General features: G+C 38.4%; 5 protein-coding genes across 8 annotated transcripts; 4 read left to right on the top strand and 1 right to left on the bottom strand.

The window, feature by feature from the left end:
* Positions 1 to 183: 183 nt before the first annotated feature.
* LOC117619545 (soluble starch synthase 1, chloroplastic/amyloplastic) lies at positions 184 to 5,374 on the top strand. The gene is made up of 15 exons (XM_034349523.1): positions 184 to 671; positions 1,610 to 1,977; positions 2,143 to 2,220; positions 2,327 to 2,451; positions 2,603 to 2,684; positions 2,797 to 2,970; positions 3,267 to 3,348; positions 3,482 to 3,573; positions 3,650 to 3,712; positions 3,806 to 3,895; positions 4,067 to 4,191; positions 4,270 to 4,378; positions 4,466 to 4,521; positions 4,625 to 4,664; positions 4,843 to 5,374. The coding sequence occupies exons 1-15, from the start codon at positions 377 to 379 to the stop codon at positions 4,999 to 5,001; spliced, it is 1,938 nt and encodes a 645-aa protein (XP_034205414.1). The 5' UTR covers positions 184 to 376; the 3' UTR covers positions 5,002 to 5,374.
* Positions 5,375 to 6,349: 975 nt separating this feature from the next.
* LOC117620384 (phytolongin Phyl2.2) lies at positions 6,350 to 7,973 on the top strand. The gene has a single exon (XM_034350566.1). It carries the CDS (start codon positions 6,759 to 6,761, stop codon positions 7,527 to 7,529), a length of 771 nt encoding a protein of 256 aa, XP_034206457.1. The 5' UTR covers positions 6,350 to 6,758; the 3' UTR covers positions 7,530 to 7,973.
* Positions 7,974 to 9,173: 1,200 nt separating this feature from the next.
* On the bottom strand, positions 9,174 to 12,103 carry LOC117620043 (PP2A regulatory subunit TAP46). The gene is made up of 9 exons (XM_034350134.1): positions 11,867 to 12,103; positions 11,644 to 11,766; positions 11,404 to 11,490; positions 11,146 to 11,250; positions 10,814 to 10,975; positions 10,576 to 10,611; positions 10,410 to 10,481; positions 9,810 to 10,090; positions 9,174 to 9,610 (listed from the first exon to the last, which is right to left on the bottom strand). The coding sequence occupies exons 1-9, from the start codon at positions 11,963 to 11,965 to the stop codon at positions 9,361 to 9,363; spliced, it is 1,215 nt and encodes a 404-aa protein (XP_034206025.1). The 5' UTR covers positions 11,966 to 12,103; the 3' UTR covers positions 9,174 to 9,360.
* A 546-nt stretch (positions 12,104 to 12,649) lies between these two features.
* LOC117619285 (golgin subfamily A member 6-like protein 22) lies at positions 12,650 to 17,485 on the top strand. Of its 4 annotated transcripts, XM_034349200.1 has the most exons (8): positions 12,650 to 12,925; positions 13,028 to 13,115; positions 13,222 to 13,400; positions 13,903 to 14,022; positions 14,117 to 14,284; positions 14,570 to 15,813; positions 15,952 to 16,727; positions 16,995 to 17,485. In XM_034349200.1, the coding sequence occupies exons 6-8, from the start codon at positions 14,622 to 14,624 to the stop codon at positions 17,346 to 17,348; spliced, it is 2,322 nt and encodes a 773-aa protein (XP_034205091.1). In that variant the 5' UTR covers positions 12,650 to 12,925; positions 13,028 to 13,115; positions 13,222 to 13,400; positions 13,903 to 14,022; positions 14,117 to 14,284; positions 14,570 to 14,621; the 3' UTR covers positions 17,349 to 17,485. The 4 variants fall into 4 exon arrangements, with proteins under 4 accessions (XP_034205091.1, XP_034205093.1, XP_034205092.1 ...); XM_034349202.1 differs by having other exon boundaries at positions 12,650 to 13,115; positions 14,161 to 14,284; XM_034349201.1 differs by having other exon boundaries at positions 12,650 to 13,115; positions 14,117 to 14,301.
* Positions 17,486 to 20,013: 2,528 nt separating this feature from the next.
* Positions 20,014 to 21,567, top strand: LOC117619286 (uncharacterized protein At4g00950). The gene is made up of 2 exons (XM_034349204.1): positions 20,014 to 20,845; positions 21,262 to 21,567. Exons 1-2 carry the CDS (start codon positions 20,276 to 20,278, stop codon positions 21,337 to 21,339), a joined length of 648 nt encoding a protein of 215 aa, XP_034205095.1. The 5' UTR covers positions 20,014 to 20,275; the 3' UTR covers positions 21,340 to 21,567.
* The last annotated feature ends 168 nt before the right edge of the window (positions 21,568 to 21,735 follow it).

Below are 21,735 nucleotides of genomic sequence, written 5' to 3'. Positions count from 1 at the left end.
ACACTCAATCACCTGAGTCATAATCGCCTGTGTCACTATCAGACCCCAAAACCATCCTGCCTGTCGTGATATTTTACACGGCATAAACCGACAAAATGTGTTCTTTAGTATATGACACGTGGGAGCATTGGATTGGGCGAACATTTTTTACAGGGATGTGGTGTAACACTGAGGATCCATGTTCTGAGTTTGGCGCTTTTTCTGGATCTCACATATCTGATCCCCACAGGTGTACGTAGTTCCTTGTTTGTGTGTGACATCTAATTTTGCTGGCTTTTCTTCGTTCTTTCAAACGTAATTCACGATACCTTCCGTCCTATATTGGACTCGGGTCTATTCTCTCTCTCTCTAGCCCTTCTGTGTCAAACAAACTCTAATGGAGTCTTTGAAATTTACTAGTTTAATCCCATGCAAAGCATCCGTAAATCTGATTCCAACTACTAAATTTGTGAATCATGAGGTGATTGGGCAAGTGGGTTTTGTTCCTCTGTGGAAAAGAAGAAGTACAAGACCGGCATTGAGGCTTAGAGCACAAGTTTCAGGTGGAAGTGGCGGTGCCCAAGACGGGGCTTCAGCACTTGAAGACCAGAGGGAGGAAAAAGGTGTTCTTTTGGGCGCCGAGACGGATAGCTCTGGCTCTGTTATTGGGTTTAACTTGATTCCTCCCAATGGTATGTTTGTTTGTTTGTCTTTTCAGGCTTGTTTTTCAATTTGGCTCTGGCTCTGTTATCTGGGCAGACACTTGTTTGAATTCTTTTGTTCATACTGTTAAATTAAATGCCTTTCTCCTTCGTTTTCTTTGTTTTTCCATCTATAAATTCTTCGGCTTTTCCCTGTTTTTAAGTTGGTTTCTCACATATTCTTCAATGAATTTTAAAGCCCTTTTGTTGAAGCTGAAGCTAACTGTCAAATCTGATCTTTGCATGCCACTTATAGATGAGAAAGTAAGGCGGAGGGAGTGTACCAAGACAATTCCCCCCTCCCCCTCTTTCTTTCTGATGGAAAATTTGACCAAAAACTTGAATGTTTAGTTAGCAGCGAGATTTAATGTGATCACATTGTATGGCGTACTGATGGAGACACAACCTAACCTTGGCATGATGATAGATATTTGATGCACTGGTTGGTACATATGGAGTGAATGCTCTTAAAATTCAAAGTGTTGTTTAGCCCCCAGTTCCCAAAATTCATTGTTTTTTATTTTATAAGAGATGTATGATGTGTCAATGAAGTATCTATATTTAGTATACTAGGGCCTTTCTGAATTAGTGGTGGATTTTCATGGAATCTTTACTTGTCTGTGAGGCGCCCTTGGTTTTCGATGTCCACATCAATTTGCATGTGAAGACACAGGTCCTTGCATTCCATGTGGTCTCCACCTTGGATTGTATTTTACCACTTCGTAACAGTATGCTGCATTTCATTGTTAGAATTCAGTGACCCTGCAAATTTTGATGAATAGTTCCAAATCCTGCATGTGACATCTTCCTTTTCTTTTTTCCGGCTATTTAAACAAAACGAATTCATAAACACGTCAGCACATCAGTTTGCAAGAAAAAAATTGAATATGAATTTTTGTGGACCTATCTGATATTTTTTTTTTCTGCAGGTGAACTCAAAGTCCCTGACTCTCCTCCTGAAGATGCAACTTCTGATAGACTGGACGAAACAGAGGACATAGATGGCAAAGAAAAATCCAAAGCAAAAGTAACACGCAACATTGTGTTTGTTACTGCTGAAGCTGCACCTTATTCAAAGACAGGAGGCTTAGGAGATGTTTGTGGTTCTTTGCCTACTGTTCTAGCTGCACGTGGACACCGTGTTATGGTTGTCTCTCCTAGATATCAAAATGGTACTGCTGCTGCAGACCAGAAATTTTCTGGTGCTCTTGATTTGGATACCCGCATCAAGATCTATTGTTTTGGAGGAGACCAAGAAGTTGGTTTCTTCCATGAATACAGGGAAGGTGTTGATTGGGTAAGATATTGAGGATATTTTAGTTCTTGTGTTCTAGTATATCCTACTTAAAACAGTTTGGCAGGAGATTTATAATTTTTTAGAACCCGAATCTGTTCTTTAGTAATATCTCCAGACTGGGAGGTTTCTCTTGACAATGACGATCTCTTTCCCTTGCTTCTTTAGGTATTTGTGGACCACCCATCATTCCATAGACCTGGAAATCCATATGGAGATAGTTTTGGTGCATTTGGTGATAATCAGGTGTAGTTTTGAATTAAACAAGTTGTACATAGGGGATAGATCATTTAAGTTGTATCCTGTTTTATTCACAAATAATGATAAGTTTTATTCTCATTTGGTTTTACAGTTTCGGTTCACTTTACTTTGCCATGCAGCATGTGAAGCACCATTGGTGCTTCCATTGGGAGGGTACACCTATGGGGAAAAATGCCTATTTATGGTCAATGACTGGCATGCAGGCCTTGTGCCATTGTAAGTAGTTTCAACTAATTAATTGGTTAGCTATATGGTTTTCTTTCTTAATTCTTTTGCTACATGTTTCCTTCTTTCTTTATTTTCCTTTTTTCGAGTAAAGTTAGTTAGTGATGGTGGAGTTCTGATCATTATATGTCCTTTGATTCAGACTTTTGGCTGCCAAGTATCGTCCATATGGAGTTTATAAGGATGCCCGAAGTGTTGTTGTAATTCATAACCTTGCACATCAGGTTGATGTTTTTTCTTTCTTTTCCTGATACCAATCTTCAGTCATATGTCCCATCCAATATAAAAAGGTAGTTATTTTTAAAGTAATCTTATAAATTTTTGTCTTGTAATAAGGGAGTGGAACCTGCAGTAACATTCAAGAATTTGGGGATACCTCCAGAGTGGTATGGAGCACTGGAATGGGTGTTTCCAACATGGGCAAGGACCCATGCTCTTGACACAGGTGAAGCAGTGAACATCCTAAAGGGTGCAATTGTGACATCTGATCGGATTCTGACAGTCAGCGAGGTCAGTTGTATTTCATATATAATTTTTATGGCGTCTCATTTGATGAGATATGAAGCATTTTTCTGGTGATCAGTAATATGACCTTTATTTGGATTTTTCATCCTCGTGACATATTTTGAATTGGAAAGCTTTAATTGATAAATGCCAGTGTGAGAGAATCTTGTTCCTGTAATTATGATTATAGAATGTTTAGGCCACTTGTATTGACGAAATGATAGCGTTGCCAGAACTTTCCTGTCAGACGTGCCTTCATGCTATTCTTCTTGTAATGTGCAATTAATACCTTCTAATTGTAGGGATATTCCTGGGAAATAACAACTGTTGAAGGCGGATATGGTCTAAATGAGCTACTAAGCAGTAGAAAGAGTATTCTCACTGGTACGTCACTTGAACTTCATATCTCATTGTCTAGCTTTCAACGTGCCATGATTGAGGAGAATAACTCTTAATCAAGAGAATAACACCATCTGCTGATGGCATTTTATTTTTCTAATTTTGCTTTAATGAACAGGAATCACAAATGGCGTTGATGTGGTTGAATGGGACCCGTCTTCTGATGTGCATATTGCTTCCCACTATTCTGCTGACGATCTTTCCGGAAAGGTGGCTAAGTCTATCATTTTAAGATGGTGTGTTATTATACTATAGTTCTCTTACCCCTGTTGTCTGCCAACTGCAGGTTCAATGCAAGCTTGCTTTGCAGAAGGAATTAGGTCTTCCCATTAGGCCTGATTGCCCATTGGTAAGACATAAGCCGTTAATCTCTATTTATGCTCAGGTTTGGCAGCAAAGTATACTCTGCTCCTAATATTGATTTGAGTTTTGAACTTTGTAGATTGGATTCATTGGGCGACTGGACTACCAGAAAGGCATTGACCTGATTCAGTCGGGAATGCCACAGCTTATGGAAGATGATGTGCAATTTGTGAGTTTTTCTCCTTTTCATGCATTTTGATTGTATGATTTTATTTAGTTTGTTCCCATCATTCAACACAGAAGGTTTTTAGTTTCTACTGAAAACTTTTGTTGTGGATACTACATTTCATTGTGACTCTGTTGTTTCAAGTTTCAACTAAAGGTATGTAATATGTTTCAGGTTATGCTGGGGTCTGGGGACCCACTGTGTGAAGATTGGATGAGAGCAGCAGAAGCAACATATAAAGATAAATTCCGCGGTTGGGTTGGATTTAATGTCCCAGTTTCTCATAGAATAACTGCAGGGTAATTTAAGATCTGTGTTTCATTGTTTAGAGGTTACCATGTACGTCCATGCACTGACCCTGATTCTGGAATTACCAGCTGTGACATACTCTTGATGCCCTCAAGATTCGAGCCCTGTGGACTAAATCAGTTGTACGCAATGAGATATGGAACTGTACCAGTGGTTCATAGCACAGGGGGACTTAGAGTGAGTTTAAACACTTGGAAGATTAATTGTGGTTATTTCATCATGTGTCTTCTTTGCCTTAGACGCTTTCTGTTATTTGTTTTCCAGGATACAGTATTGAATTTTAATCCATATGCTCAAGGTGGCCAAGGCGACGGGACAGGGTATGTTTACTTAGTCTATGGCTTGGTGCATTTTCTTGACAGTCTCTCATCATAAAAATTCATAGAATCAAACTTATTGCATCCTTGTGGAATATATTGGCAGGTGGACTTTCTCTCCACTGACAAAAGAGAGCATGTTGGCGGTAAGTTAGTTCATTGTTTCCTTTTTTTAAACCGAAACACACATACTTTCTGTGTGTTATATAGAAGAAGTTAAGTCCGTCTGATGCACTATATAATCTTGCAGAGTTTACTGGTAGCACAATAAACTTACTATTATTATTTGTCCCCATCCTAACTTGAACGGGTAATAATCGACAGGCGCTGAGACTTGCATGTAGGACTTTCACAGAGTATAAGCCTTCTTGGGAGGGATTGATGAAAAGAGGTATGGAGAGAGACTTCACATGGGAAAGTGCTGCTGTTAAGTACGAGCAGGTCTTCGAATGGGCATTTATCGACCCGCCGTACATTAGCTGAGGAAGTAAAAGACTAAAAGAGAAGAAGAAGCATGATATGAAGAATGACCTCCAAAATTTTCCTGGTTCATTGACTATCCGTATCCTGTTTCTTATCCATCAGCTTAGATCCTACACACTTACACACAGAAGCTTTAGTCTTGGTTGTTTTCTTTGGTCTACACGGAAGGTGTACAGGAGACTAATTATTTTACATCATTCTGATTCATTTAGTATATAAAAAGAGGAATTCAATTCCCTTTTTTTTAGGCCAACCTTATAATAGAGACGTTTTTTGTTCTACTTTATTTAGTAAAAGAAAATGGAAACGTTTGTTTCTTTCTGAATAAAGGTATTATGCAGTAGCAGAAAATAAAAAAACGTATTAAGGGAAATCATTGCTTCATGGTTCTTGTCAATGTCGTGTTGGTAAAAGTTGAGGCTTGCTGTCATTGGCGCGGGTAGTGGGAGTAGTGAATCTTCTTCGGAACTTTTTTTCCATTAAAGAGAGAAGAAAAAAGTCGATGCTTTTAGATAGAGACACTTTGTTTTGATCTTGACCATCCAATCTTTTGATGTCTGTCATTTCAATGTTTTCAGATTTACTATCCCAACTGTTCCAGATGATCTAGGCTACTTTCACGACTTAAAACTGGATTAATCAAAATGCCAAAGAAAAAACTCTAAAATAAAGCAAGAAAGAATGTAATCAAACTAAGTAAAGATGAATTATTCTTGAGAGAGTAGATTGAGAATTTTTAGTTTGAAAACAAGCATGTTCTTCCAAGTTTCAATTCAACAATGTCTTCCTTTAATAAATCTCTAATTCTTATCAATGCTTTTTCAAAATCTTTTTCAACATACGATGTAAACTTATCAACTATAATTTTTTTATTATACAAGTAATATTATGGATGATTTGAATACAAGACTTCAAAATTAACTACTCTTAACTATTTAAACTACAAATTTCTTACATTTATCAACAATCTTTGACTTCAATCGTATAGAATAATTGCATAGACTCTTAAAATAAAGGTCGGTAGAAATTCAAACTCAATTACCAACACAAATTTACTGATGAACTGTGATTAATCAACAATATTTGATTAACGAATTGTTTAATTTTTTTTTTAAACCAATGCACTTTTGCACCGCCATTGGAAATGTGCGTGACCCACGCAAGAAGAAAATAAATAAAAGATTAACATGTGCAGCACCAACAGGCCAGCGAGCACCGAGGTTGAAGCTTACACGTTGAAAAAAAATAATAATAATAATAAAATTTCGATTTTGACATTGCTGGCGTGCTGCAATTAGGTATTTCGGTAATATAGCTTTCGCATAAGGGCAAATTGGACCAAAAAAGCCGTTATTCCCTTTCTTTTCGAGGGTTGCTTCCCATGGATCCAACTGTTGATTCCTCCTTTCCTTCGGAGGAGTCCAAACCCTAGATATTTACAGAGAGATTTGTGTAGAGATAGATAGTGCGGAAGATCTTCAGGGAAATGATTTAAAGAGAGAGAGAGAAGAAGAAGAGAAAATCTACAAGAAACAGGTTTGGAGTGGGGAGGGGATTTGCAAGATTTGTTCTTTCTGAATCGAACACCCACGAAACCAGTCGATTTTTGCAGACAGCAAATCCCAATTAGAAGCTCCGAGTTATTATGCGAATTCTCTCGGCCTCCATTCCAAATCAAAATCTCATGTCCTTCAAATCCAGGCCATTAATTTGCCATTGAAGCCTCAAACTTTTTGATTTTGTTGAAGAACAATTCGATGATTTCGAATCCAAATCTCATTTACTACGCCTGCATTGCCCATAAAACCACAATTATCGGCGAGTTCTCCAAAGAACCCGGTCTCGGAGCCTTGGCTCAACAATGCATCGAGATAACCCCACCTCACCATTCCATGTACACTCACACGGTGAGAAAAAGAACCTACACCTTCTTAATTCATGACCCTTTTGTCTATTTTGCTATATTCGATGATGATCTTGATCAGTCGGAGGCCCTTTCCTTCTTAAACCGCTTAAAATGCGATTTTGAGGAGGCTAATGGTAGTGGGTCGATATTGGTTCGTGATAATTATGCCTCCCATTGCTTCCAAGCTCAGTTTGATTCGATTATCCGAAAAATAATGGCCTCGGACTTGGAGTTGCCCAATTCTCCTCCAGCCAGTCGAAATCTCAGCTTGAGTTCGAGCAAAGGGAAGAAATTGGTCTTGACACCGCTGCTTGGGAAGAAGACCAGCGAAGGGTTGAAGAAGAAGAAGAGATTGTCTGGGGAGCTTAATGGGGATGTTGGCAAAGATGTGACCACAATGGAGAAGAAGGTGGATGTTTGTGACGACGTTAATGGTGGGTTTAGAGATTTTTCATTGCAAACACAAAAGAATGGTCCTTTGCTTTCAGGTGATCGCCAAAAGGCCAAGCAAGTTTGGAGGAAACATGTTTGGGTGGTGTTGATCCTCGACTTGTTTGTCTGTGCCATCTTGTTTGGGATTTGGTTGTGGGTTTGCAGGGGATTCAAGTGCATTGACAGTTGAATTGGCTGATTTGGAAGGTTGTGGCGTCTTCTTGGGAGATGTTTCAGTGGTGTATTGTGTTTTTGCCATACTTTGAAGATGAATGAGAATTCTGTAACATTACAAACAAGCTCTTGGAGGGATAAGTTAGCGAAATCGATTGGGATGGGTTCGCAGGCTCAGTTTATTGTTGTACCGGTAACTTTCTTGGCCCTATCGGTGAACTTCTTGTATGTATCTTAAGCGGTATAACTTGTGTTATACAGTTAGCGATAAGCCTTTTCATGTAATGCATCAAATTGTGTATACTTATAGGTAATTACTGTGCGGGCATTGTGTTTACTTTCCTTCCATTGTTTTCAGTTGATGTTGTAATTGCTCAAATGTTTTGATATTTGGGTTTACAAATAGAAACTGTTTGTTTGCATTAATGGAAGTTGTTGATTGTTTCTGATTTTTATTTCAGTTTTCTGTGCATTGTGTATTTTTGATGCGTTGCCTTCTAGAATTTACTTTTGTAGGGGTTACTTTATTTTCTCTTTTGCAGAGGTTCCATTTGATATCAAATCATGAATATCACTGTCTAGATAGGCAGTTCTTCAATAGTCATAGTATTAGTGGGGAACAGTGGTACACTTTCCCGTCCATGGATAATACCTCTTTTTCATCTGCCATTTGCTCTAACATTACACAAATATATGATGTTTAGTGTAATGATGTTCTGAAAAACTTGAGGTTCATCATACACATATGCTAGATAAGTTACGCTGGATCTTTAAATTAAACCGTGGGATAATATCGTTTGCTGTCTCTATCTATTAACCCTTGAGTTGATAGTGTTCCGCCATTCTCTGACTGCAGTGAAAGAGATGCACAATAAGTATTAGGGAGTATATTTCCTTGCCTAGGTTTTATTCGATCTTGTTTGTTGCATAGGTTAAACAGGGAGGGAATACATTGCATACTGGTGTCCAGCAAAAGTTTCTATAGGATATGAAATTTCGACGTAAGCATCTCTAGAGCATATCATAATTCTAACCCTCTGTTAGAAACCCAAGGAAGGAATTACTTTGTCAATGAACTAGGTTCTTGCACAATAATTCAGAGCTTGAACATGTGGCAAGCTAAATGGGAAGGACCTCAGCAAGTTCCAGTCATTTAAAAGTTGTCGCCACTTCTCCAAGAATATCATTTGCAGCAACAGATCGTGTGATAGAGGCAAGTTATGAATCACTCTATGCGAAGATCTCTCATTTTAAGGTAGTTATTGTTGGGTGCCTGCACCTTGTTGACGAGGGATGCCAAGCCAAGTTCGACGATTTTGAGGTTCAGCCTATAAACCATTTTAGGCTATCAGTATCAATCAGAGAGCCATTTATTTCATTCTCAAGATTACAACTTTTGAGGAGGCGTGGGGAGATAACCATGCACATTTGAAGAGAAGAAAAGTTCGATTTTTATTTGATTCTTTATCTCGCCAGTTCTGATAAAAGAGGTTGAAGCTAACGATGGATTGAATAGTTGTTACATTTCCACCTGCTGGTTATCACCAAATTGCATCAGAAAAGAAATCTTAAAGCTGTGTACTTTGTAAAGCATAATACGGGCAACGAATTAGCTTATTTTAGAAGTTACACAGAAAATCGACAGCGATGCAAAGACAACTGGACCAGAATTTCTCTGCGTGACTCATGAGAACATTTTATTCAAATAAATATCCTGGGTAATATACATAAGTTAAATCTAGACAACAAAAGAACATACAACATACAACAAAAAATTCTAACTTTCCAGTAAATCAAAATTCTAGAAAACAATGCTTCTGTAAACCAGGATTGCTCCACGTGTCATTTTATCCACAAGGGGTGAGCTTCTTATTGCCAGCACCCCGAGGATTATCATCTTTCCAGTCATCCCATGCCCTCGCCTTATCTTGAGCAGCATCATCATCTTCATCATCCTCCTCAGGCGGTCCTGGTTTCCTACTCTCCTTGTACCATGCAGAATTTGCTTCTTCCATAAGTTTAACATTCCTCTCTTGCCATGTGTTCATTATCTCCATCTCCTTCAGCCCAGCTTCCTCTATGCTCATGGTGGGCAACCTTGCACGGTAATTAAATTTGGCATCTCAAAGGAATGTTTAAAATGAGAAAAGAAGAAATCACAAACACAAAATCCAGATATTTCCATCATATGCTCGTGATAAATTAGACTTAGCATATCAAGTAACACAAGTAAAAAGTATTTCTCCATTTTCCTTTAACGCACTTAATAGTTATTAATCAGACCCTGGAAATGTACCTATGACTGGGCTGGAAAACCTGAGCTGCCATCCTTTCCCTCTCACTTGTTGGATTTCCACCTACAAGACTCGCTGGTCCAAATATTAGTGGCTGGTGTTTATGTTCATGCATCTGTGATAGACTTGCTCTCCCTTCTAGAACATCTTGAGCAAAAGTTGCACATGTGATAGGCTCGGATGGTCTGGTATACTGCACTCGAGCAGCAGCATCACGATGCCAAGCTTCCGCCCTCTTGGCCCGATCATCAAGAACATCTTGATAAAATTCCTTCTTCCCATCCTGAAATACATGACAAACAGAAAACCTTTCAGAACTCCATTCTTTCACTTTTCTTTTGACAAACCTTTCAGAAAACCCGTTCTTTCACTTAAACACTAGAACTTTACCCACTAACCATCTATTAACTACAGAAATATACTGAACAGATAGCTTTCTTCTCAAAACATTTGGTGCAATGCTCTAGTGATTTTGTCCCTCTTTTCACTTCCAATTATCACCCAAAATTGCGAATTCATGACAGAGTAATGTTACTCAAACACCCACAATGTTAGTATACAACACAAGTCATCAATAGCACACAGATGTTGATATCAAATACCTTTGACTGCCTTTCCTTAAAAGTCCGAAGCATCTCTTCCTCTTTCTTTAGCATCTCCAGCAGATCAAAAGCCTGAACATGATTGCATGGAAGGAAGACATGAGTATGAATTGACACGTATAAAGATGATTTCATGTGGAAGATTACTTTAAAGCTATAAACTAACCTTACAAACTGCCAAAGAGATAGTAGTAAACCAAGCCTGCAAGAAAAGGGATGTGGTTAGACATTTAAACTTGTCAAAACACTGTAATGTAAAACCAAATAACAATTCAGTAACAAGGAGGTGAATGCCATTGGGACTCCACATTCACTAACAGTAATTTATGCATATTGGCACTCAAAATGGGTCCAATGAGTGCTAATGTACTGCCCTACATAAACGTAACAAGAACTATACTAACCTCTCGCTCCTCCTCTCCATCATCATCCAGCACATCTTCCTCTCCTGCCTCAATAGGTGTTGACAAGGCAGCTGCTTTAGTTGAACGCCCTCTTCGCTCTTTCCGCTCCTTAATTTCCAACAATTTTGATTCTGCAGCTCTTTGGCGTTTGAATCGAGCAATCTGGATACAGAAACAAGTAGAATAAGTAGCATACTAACACCAAGCTTCTACTTTCACATCACATGTTAGCCACTCCAAAATGTAAACAAGTCAGCAGCACAAATAATGCAATTATACAAGCCATGCGTCTCCAAGAAATGTGAGTGAATATGATAAGAAAATTGAAGTACCTTCAGAGCTCTTCTATCAACAAGTGAATTTGGGCCATCTGGCGCAGATGTTTGTAACTCCTCTTCAGGTACAAGTTCCATTGCCTCACAAAACGATATAAATTCCTACAAGATGTCACCCTCCTAATTTAGCTTTAATAGAAACATGAACTTTGAACTATTCAACGGAACACATATACTCGTACAAATACATTGATGAACATGATAGTTCGATGATCTTATTGCTTTACTGACAAGTAACTATTGAATATGCTTCACCTTTAACTTAGCCTGGGATGCCTTAAGAATCTGTATCCTGTCATCCTGTGCAACTTTTTCAGTTAACTCACCAAGATAATATGGCACCTGTAACCAAAATACGATTAGAAGCTCATAATATTTAAACCAAAGAGAAAATCTTTCCGAGCTATTATCTGAAATGACTGCTAAATGCAGATTGGTAGAAAACATTCATAGTTCCATAATATAAAAATTTAAAAAAAAACCCAGGAGAATTACCAGAAGATATTTGAGATTGGTGGTGCTGATATCCTCCTTGGTCTCGTTGGTTGAGAACAAGCCCAGCTTGCTTATCATTTCATCGCACTTCTCCAAAGCCTTGCATCCCTTCCTCACCACCTCCTAATATCCAAACCACCACAAACGCAATCGAATCACCCAAATCAATTACACAATAAAACATTATGATGTACCCACAAACTTATGGTGTGGAGTAGTGTACCTGATCAACATCGCCGGACTCTGTCGCTGTTAGATGGATCTTCTGAGCTTGCTCGAAGAGAGCGGGTAGAGGCATATCCTCCATGTTAAATTCACCCATATAATCCCAGTAAGGAGCTTTCTCTGTGAGTTAAGCTGGTGATTTCTAAAATGTTCGGCGGTTGAATTGCAAATTTGAAAAATTAGGGATTTCAGATTTGGGAATCGGATTCTCAAGAAGACGATAGAAATACAGGACTTTCCGGATATGAGATGGAGAGGTATTTATAGGGGGAGATACCGCGCCTAAGGCGTAAGTTAGACTCAAGCTCTATCCAGTGTGGAGTGGTGCACGGGTTGTCTATGTGGATCTCTACGCTTGGTACGCCACGTCGATAAAATGATTATATAAGTATAGCCGCGCGGCTATACTATTTTTAAGTTTTGGGGTCAACAACATTTCTATGAACGACGATATATTTGTTGTCGTCGTCGTTTGTTTGAGTAAGTTTTAGTGCTGTTTGCGTGAGCGCTTTCTTTTGGGCTTCTCTGTAAATGCCATTGGGCTATCCGTAATCTAATATCCTCCTGCCCAAAAATGAAAATGGAACTGTAAATTCAAGTTTATTTTTCTTTTCCTCTTCCTCTTCCTCTTTTGATCTTATTATTATTTGATAATTTGAATTGAGTTAATAGTTTTGGTGAAAAGTCTCAATCAAGTCAAGATCTTTGGGACAAGGAGAGTTCGGTGTGAGTGACTCATGAGCTACTCAATTATTTCATATGCCAACACCGTGAGCTGATTGATGCAAAGCCCAGCAGCAGGCAGAGAAACAAAAAAAAGGAAAACCAAAGACATTATGATTTTGTGATCACACATGTAGATATCACACATATTGAACAGAAAATGGCAAAAAATTCGTTCTTTGAAATGAAAGTTTAAGCAAAGTTTTGAACTTGAATGGCAGCATTCACTTTCCTGCTGGGCTAGCTTAGGAAGAAGAGGGAGGCTAGTAGGAGCAAACATCATCCAGATGGGATGGGACCCAAGAAAAGCACAATAATTTATTACAAAGCCATGGTGGGAACATGGGCTGTGATCCCAAATGCCCAGACTTGACTGTGACACTAGTTTATTCGCCCTTTCTGTTTTCTTTATTTCTTTTTTTTACCTTGTTTTCAGAAATGTTATGCAAGTCAGAGAGAGATTGCTTAGCATCACCAACCCCAGATTCCAAGGGCAGATCAAGGAAAATAAAATTAAAATTAAGGTGATTATTGGCTCTCTAATGTTAAAATAAGACTAAATATGATGCTGCTTTTTTAAGTACAATGGATTTGCCTTATTTTTTCATGAACAAGTTTCCTGCTTTACAGGTCTCAGCCAAGGGAGGAACTTGAGAAGAAGCCTACCTCTCTGGACCCATGACCTAGTTGGTTGCTTTGGTGGTTCCTTCATGATGATTTTGAACTGTTAGTGATATTCTTGTTTGCCTGCTCTCATCATTTGCAAGAGATGCTACTGCCCAGTTGCAGCTCGCTTGGACCTTTCACTGGTAAGTGGTAAATACATGTATTTCTCTATTTATTTATGGCATTACATTATTTGGTAAATTACTGTTACTGAATTCAATTGGATTTCTTGATGAATGTTGGAAAATTAATCACTGGGTTTTCAATGGAATTGCTTTGATTTCTGATTCTGAAGTATTCACTTGCAATAATAGTTGGCATAGGGGTATAGTGATATGAAAAATATTGCCCAAGATCGAGTTAATGAGTTTGTCTGTTCATGTACTGATATTTTGACTCCATGTTCCAACCAACAATGCAAAAGATCTGTTCGGTTTTGTTTTATGGTTACTGAAAAGCACCTTATTTTTTGTAGTCTTTTTGTATCACTTTTGTAATACTTTAGGAAATATTTTATGCAGTGTAGTTTTATACAGGTAAGCCACTCTGGAAATATACAATAATATTGTGGGACTGTTTGATTGAGATATGTTTATTGTTTTCTTGGAGTCCACTCTCTTATGAGTAATGGTGACAAACAACCAGGAATCTAGTGCTTTTGCTTCCTATAGCAGTCATCCCTCATGTCATGACTCATTTCCACTGCTGAAGAGGAAAAGGAGGATAAAAGTCGGTGAGGGGAGAAGCATGTGGGGTTTCTGTTAGGTCAGTCTTTCACAGAAAACCAGGGGGTTCTTAAAACTTTCTTTCGTTTCTTTCCTTTCTTTTTTAGTACAATTCTTTTCAACTGATTTTGCAGTAGCAGACACGAGTAACATGACCATACCTTTTTGGAATCTGTAGTCACATAACGTATACAGTACAAGTTGAATGCTTCAGGGTCTCCATTGAAGCTCTGCTCCTTCCGAGCTACAATTTTACTCTGCAAGAAGCTCTGGTGACTGGTCTCTGGTTTTGAGCTGCAAAAGTGAGTCTCTTCTTTCTGTAAGTTCTGTTACAATTTATGCAACTCATTGATAAAATGGTTCCTTTGCAGCATTTGAATTGTGATTGTTTCCCAGTCACTATGCTGGTTTATTTGCACATTTATATCTAGTTGGTATTCTAGTACTACTGCACTGAGCGAGATGTTTATATCTTAATGGAATTATAATCGATTCTCTTCTTTCTCCCCTCTCATCCTACTCTTCTTTTCAAAATGGATTTTTATGCGAGTTGTTTATGCTCTGCGTGATAATGCTTACATTTTCAGTTTTCCCAATCAAATTCTAAAGGAGAGGAAGAAAACTTCTGACGTCTGAGTAATGGAAGAAAAAGTGGTCTCCAATTCATATGCATTTGTCTCTGAAGAGAAGAGTGATAGTTTGTATCCTATGTATTTTGGTGTTTCTTGTGCTTTCTTTGCTCTACGGCTCCTGTCAATACCTGATATGCAAGATGAGAGGTTGTCTGAAGTACGCGAGAAAATGCTTCGAGGAAGTGCGCAACTGTTGGGATTGCTTGTATGGAGAGTTCAGAAAGACGGAAGAAGTGCGCAATATTATGAACTTCTCCATAAGCTTGAGACTGCTGAAATAGAAATTGGAGGGTTGAAGAGACTGAGGCATGAAGATGCAAAAGCCAATGAGAAAGTTGTGAGCATCTTTGCTGCACAGGAGCAATGCTGGTTAAATGAAAGGAAGAAATTGCGGCAGCATATTGGGGCTCTAATAAATGCATTTAAGGTTCGTGAGAAAAAGGAGGATGAAACAATTTCTGACATGAATGATAAAATGAAGGATATGGAGCTTTTGGTGCAATCTAAGGACAAGGCATTTGGGGAACTGGAGCAGAAGTTGAAAGAAACAGAAGAGAAGCTAACAAAGGCTGAAAGTGTTGCAGAAGAATTGAGAGAAAATGCTCAGCGTGCAGCCCAAGAGCATTCTTCTGAGCTTTTGAAGCACAAAACTGCATTTTTTGAGCTTGTGTCAAACCAACGGCGGCTTGATGCTGATATGGGTCGAGCACTTAGGCAAGTTGAAGCTTCTAAGCGGGAGATAAATGTAGTCTTGGATCAAAAGGAGGAGTCAGTTGTGATGGTTCAAAAACTATCTGCGGAGATTGTAAAGATGCATAAGGATTTGGAACAGAAAGACAAGATTTTGTCAGCAATGCTTAGAAAATCCAAGTTAGATACAACAGAGAAGCACATGCTTCTAAAGGAGATTAAATTATCAAAGGCGAAGAGGAAGCAAGCTGAGCTTGAAACAGAACGATGGAAGGTAGTCTCTGAGTCTAGACATGAGAAGCATTCATTGAGAAGTATGTTGGAAAAAGCAAATTCTAGGTTTGAGATTGCTATAAATGAAAGAGGGGCGAATTCTAGTGCAACAGGTGCATCCCATTTACACATTGTAAAGACCATACCACAGCCAGCTGATGCTCTTCTTGGGTATGAACATTCTGAGATTAGAAATGAATCTGATGGATACTCGTTTGAGGCAAAGAAGGACCTGGGTGAGACTGAACTCTTAATTGTCCTTTGGCATATATTTTCTTCTAACCTCATTCGATTACTGCTGAAAATATGTGGTCATGCTCTTCTCCCTAATCATGTTTCATTTGTCTTTTGTTCTTGCTTTTGATTGATCACAGCTGATATTAAGCAGTTGGAAGGTTGGGTTCGCTCAGAAGCAGAGAGGTATGCAGCTGTAATTGAGCAAAGGCATCACCTAGAAATGGATGCTTTTGTAGAGCAATTAAGACTCAAAGATGAGAAATTACAAACTTATCGATGGCGCTTGCTGAGCATGGAATTAGAATCAAAGCGGCTAGAGTCCCATGTCGAGGGACTGAACAAAGATATGGCACATCTCAGACATAATAAAATGAAATTGGAAGCCTTGCTATTGGAACGGGAAGAAGAATTAACTTCCCTGAAAGAGCAGAACACAAAGAGAACTTTGATGGAACAATCTCAAGAGCAAGACATTAAGGAAGAAGAGGAAACCCCATCTTCTAGCCAGTGTAAAGCTGTAATTTTGAAGATACAATCTCCTGACGAAGAGTTTGAAGTAGATAAGGATGTTGCCTATGAAGGAACAAATCAAGAGGGAAGTGAAAGTTCAGTGGCAGTTAATGGCACTGAAAAGTTGGCATCACCAACGCATGCCTCAAGTACAAATAATTCTCTGTGGAGGATGGATCTTCAAGCTCTTGGAGTTTCTTACAAGATCAAGAGGCTGAAGCAACAACTTCTTATGCTAGAAAGATTTACAGGAAAGCACGAAGGTGCTGAAGATCATACAGAAAGCAATGATGATGGGCAAAGTGGGATTAAAGGTTTTCTTTTGCTAATGTCCCTGCTGAATAAACAAGTCGGCCGGTACCAGTCTTTCCAAGGGAAGGTTGATGACCTCTGCCACAGGATGGTAAGCATGAATTTTTTTATCTTGGTGAATTTTCAGAAAGAATATGATTCTCCCTTTCAATTGTTTCTTTGGCAAAATCATGCCATCTGGCTCTAATTTTATGAAATATTAGGATATAACTGGGACCAAAAGGTCCAAAACTGAAGGTGATATTGAAATTAGAATATTCTTACTAGCTTCATTATATGATGGTCATGTTGGCCCTTCTTTCAGCAGTTGAAAATAGACACGTCATTTGATTTTGAATTCCTTATTTCTGATTTTCAGCATGACAATGGTTTAGATCAAAATGGTAGACGTGGAGATTCTGATACTGCAAGAACAAAAGACAAGACTAAAACACTAGAGCACTTTCTTGACGAAACATTTCAGCTGCAGAGATATATGGTTGCAACAGGCCAGAAACTAATGGAAATTCAACCCAAGATTGCTTCTGGACTTGTTGGTGTTGCTGAAGAGCTAGAAACATGTGCCAGCTTTGACATGAATCGCTTCACCGACTTTATTAGAACACTCTTCCAGGAAGTTCAAAGAGGTCTAGAGGTTCGGATAGCTCGAATTATTGGAGACCTTGAGGGGACCTTGGCTTGTGATGGGATGATACAGTTGAGGAGGTTATGATGAAAAACCATAAGATGAGGTTCAATTAATAACGGTAGTTTCGACTGATTTATATACTCAGATATGTATAGGGCTGGCTATAGGCAAATAACGTATATAATTTTAATGCAGAAGAAATGCCATGAGTTCAACTTTTACCTGCTCTCTACTTTTGATTATGCAAATCATCAATCAACAAGAAAAATGTGGCAAAATTATTTGCACATACATAACCAGGTAATGTAACCTCCTCTTACAACAATCAAGAAGATAAACGATCTCACACATTTTATTACTACACCAAGCAAGGACCCTTTTTTACTGTCACAACCCTGCAGATCCAGCTCCTGATGGGGTAAAAAAAATGATCAACACGTAGGTTAATTACACTTAATTTTTATCAATTGACTATCGTCTACATTTTACAATTAACCTGTCAAAACATTGATCATCCTCCAAACTACATACTCTGTTTCCTCCAAATTCAACGTGGGACCTTGTAAGAGCTTCCCTTATTTCCAGTCGCCAAATTGGTTGAATGTGGTTAAATGTCAAATTGAAGGACTAGTTTTGTTGGGTTTTGAATGGTACTATTGCTACTAATAGTCAAAGCAAATAATAGCAGAAGAAAAACGAAAAAAGAAACTTGGTGACTTGATTTTGTAAACTTGGTGACTTGATTTTGTAACTAGGCTTAACCCTTCAGATGCAAAGTCATGATCTTTATAGCCCTGTGCCCTTAAAACTATGAGGTCAATACTCAATCTGATAGCTTCGATGAACCCTGGGGTGAATTGAAGGTCTGTATCCCTAATGGTTTAATGCTGGTTCATGCAAAAGCCATTAACGGCTGTGATGGGGTTGCATGTCTTAGTCACTTTGAATGATTTAACATCTGCAAGTGTTCCCAATTTCCCCAACAAATTTCATTTGGGGTGGTTGTGTTGGGGCTCTGGTGATTAAAACATTTCTGATAAAAAGGAGAAGGTTGCCGCTCTGTTGTCAATGAGGTGCTATTATTGCTATGTTTCAAGTTGATGATATTGGTGCTGCTCATCAAAGAAAACAATATTTGCATGCATTATCTAATCTGTTTACCAATGTAAAACTTTAAACAAGAAGCACATGGTTGTTCTTCCTGGCAGGCAATGAATGAGTTAAAAATGTCAAAGGATTTGGCGGCTCGTTACTGATTAATTGGGGAGATTTTCTAATAAGTATTTAAGTTAATGATTAGTTATATATTTCTAGTCTCGGTCGTTAAATTACATCTAAGAGACTACTAACAAATTTAATAAATGCAAATCAAAACCCAAGATTAAAAATATATAACCGATCTTTAATATAAAATACTTATTAAAGAATCTCTCAATTAATTATAGGTCTATATTATATGTGTGCAATCATTTTTTTAAATTTATAATGAGCGCCACCTTTTAAAGCAAAGAAACAAAGTATTAAAGAAGAAAGTATTAGAAACATCCTTGATTAAAATATTGGAAAAAAAGAAAAAGAAAAAGACCTCGTGGGTACGTAGTAGTTTGGCATTGTCCCCCCTCACCCTTAAAAAACTATGGAAAAACACTATCATCATATTTAGGCACACACTTCAAATTGGAGTCGGAATTATCTTCCTTTCCCTGCTGGAAGAAATGCAACTCCATTCTCTAGTTTCAGTTTGGTAGATGGAGCTCGATTAAGAAATGTTTGTGAGAGGACTGGGACATTACTTGGGAGGGCCCAACCCAAGAAGTACTGAAAATGAATTATGTAAGGACTTTTTTGTTTATTCCTGGCCCTTACAAGACTAGTTCAACTTCACAGCCAGCTAGGCTACCCAAGTGTTTATCTATTTTCACCGAATAATGCAGAACAAGTTGCCTAACAAATACAAGAATAATCAAGTCAAATTATGCATGTATCAACAAAAATCATATCTGTATTCATATCATACTTCATAGTTAACAGCAGATGAATCACTACCATCTGTTTTGTTTCTGCAGTATTTATCAAATATTCTCTTTTTCTTTTGTCTGCACCAAAATGTTCACAGCAGCTTTGTGTAACTTTTGACTGATTAAAGTTTGTAAGAACATCAATAAAGAGCTCTTCAAAATACCGGTACGTAGTTTTTGAAATTTGATCTGTCATCAAACCAAACAGAGAGACTCTAACCAAATCACCAAATTTGTTAGTCAAAATATTTGAAGAAAAGAGAGAGTTCCCTTCCCTTCCCACCCAACCCTGTTCAAAATTTAAGTACCCTTTCTTCATTTTCTTCAATTTTCTTTGTGTGTGTGTGTGTGACAAAGAAAGAAAGAAAAAGGAAGCGGAAGAAGATGCCAAGGAAAAGGAAAAGGACTAGGAGGAGCAGTAGGAGGCCGTCTCTTATACCATTTGGCATTGGCATGATAAACCAAGCAAGCAAGCATGTAGAGTAAGAAAATAATTAATACCAATACCAAGATTAAAATCTTATTTTCCCATTTCATCAACTACGACTTTTCTGAGCGACCCAATTGAGAAATGACAGTTGATGGTCGTTATCCACATCGATCGTCACCATCAGATTTCCAGAGGGGGACCCACACCTCATTGACCCAAAGGGCATTTTCGTCCTATCTTAACCCCCCATGTAAACAAAAAGAAATAATATATAGAAACTGGCATTTTCTCGTGAAGAATAAGCGCCGGGAGCGTTTGCTGCGACCCTCGCAATTCACATTCACCACCACCACCAACTCCTCACTTCTGTCTCTCTAAAAACTCCTCAAAGACTAAGTCATCTCTCTCTCTCTCTCTCTCTCTCTCTCTCTCTCTCTCTCTCTATAAAAACGTACACACCAATCTCACCAACCGATTAGAATATGAACAGGCGCGCTCTGTTTTCTCTGTTTCCTCTGTTTTGAGAAATTGTTGTGAGAGAGAGATAAAGGCTGAAGAAGAGCATGGGGTCTGAACCAGTCAAGGAAGCATGCGTCTGCACCACACCAAAGCTGTCTTTGTTCTCACTTCCGAACCAGCCACCCGAGCCTCCGGGGATGCTTACCCCACCACTCCAAACTTCAGTCTCTGTTCCCTTCCAGTGGGAGGAAGCACCAGGGAAGCCTAGGCACTGCTCCACCACAGAATCCAAGGCCAAGTGTGCAAGATCCTTGGAACTGCCTCCGAGGTTGCTCAATGAGGCCGCCAAAACTACGAACATGCCCTCCCCAACCACCGTGCTGGACGGGCCTGACGTCGGCCGGGCTCTGTCTTTTTCGTTTAGAGTTAGGAGCCCCGATAGTTTGGGGAGCAAGAGGATCGGCAAGGAGAGTGGTAGAGGTGGTGGTTTTGGTTCTATGAGGTGGGGGAGTTTCAGGAAGAACAAGGAAGTTGTTGACCATGGCGGCTTTGACTTTTTGCCTCCGGCTGGTGGCAGCGGCAGGGGCGGCACTGGTGAAACAAAGGTGAAGATCACAAGAGTTAGGAGGAGAGCTAGCTTCATGAGTGTTGCTCACACAAAGTCACATACGTGGGTGAGTATTTAATATACTTACAAGCTCTCAAACTCAAATTTTTATTTTTTAAAATTTTCCACCTTTAATTTCATCAGATTTGTGCATAAACTGAATTTTGTTGAGAAGGACTAAGTTCATACTACAAAATGTTTGATGTGAATTTCAATATAAATTTTGGCATCCTTGTGATGAACTTGGGTTCATGTGGCTTTCCACAAATACCAAAAAAAAGAAAAAAAAGAGAAAAATAACCAAATGATTAACAAAATGGTTTTTTTTTTTTTTTTTGGTCGAAGAAAATCAATAGGCCAAAATTAGCATAACTCTGTGGACATATATTAATTTCGGAACCGGCGTTGTTAAATTAAAATGTGATTAATTTTTTGCTCAGCTCAAATAGTTAATTATTATTATTTTTTTATAAATAATTGCAGGCAAGCATTTATGAAAGCTTTAAGCAGGTGGTCCCATGGAGACGCAGGCAAGAAAAATTGAGAAAAATAGCATCGTAAAGTCTTGCAACTGTTGGATGGTTCATTTTCCTACTTGTTGAATTTGTGTATATAGAGCAGAACCAGATCATGAAAAAAAATAGTCAATTAGTATAATATATATATTATAAGCTTCATCGTCTTATGTGATGAAATGAAGCACCCCCCCAACCCACCATTCAAATTGTTGTCAGCGTGCCAACAACTTGTTCCCATTATGCAAAATTCCTAGATATTATTTCTCATCTACTCTGATTTTTCTTTATTTTATTAAATTACTGAACTTTTACTCATAGAAAAGCAAGTTGATCAGTCTTTAACAGTTAATAAAGAAACTGAATAACTGATAAAAACAAGAGAAAATCCATAATGGAGATGAAAACACATTCAACAAGCTTTGATCACAATATCAGTCAA

The sequence above is a fragment of the Prunus dulcis genome, chromosome 2 (genome assembly GCF_902201215.1).
Source record: "Prunus dulcis chromosome 2, ALMONDv2, whole genome shotgun sequence".
Classification (NCBI taxonomy): Eukaryota; Viridiplantae; Streptophyta; class Magnoliopsida; order Rosales; family Rosaceae; genus Prunus; species Prunus dulcis.
This window is presented reverse-complemented; position numbering and strand designations above follow the sequence as displayed.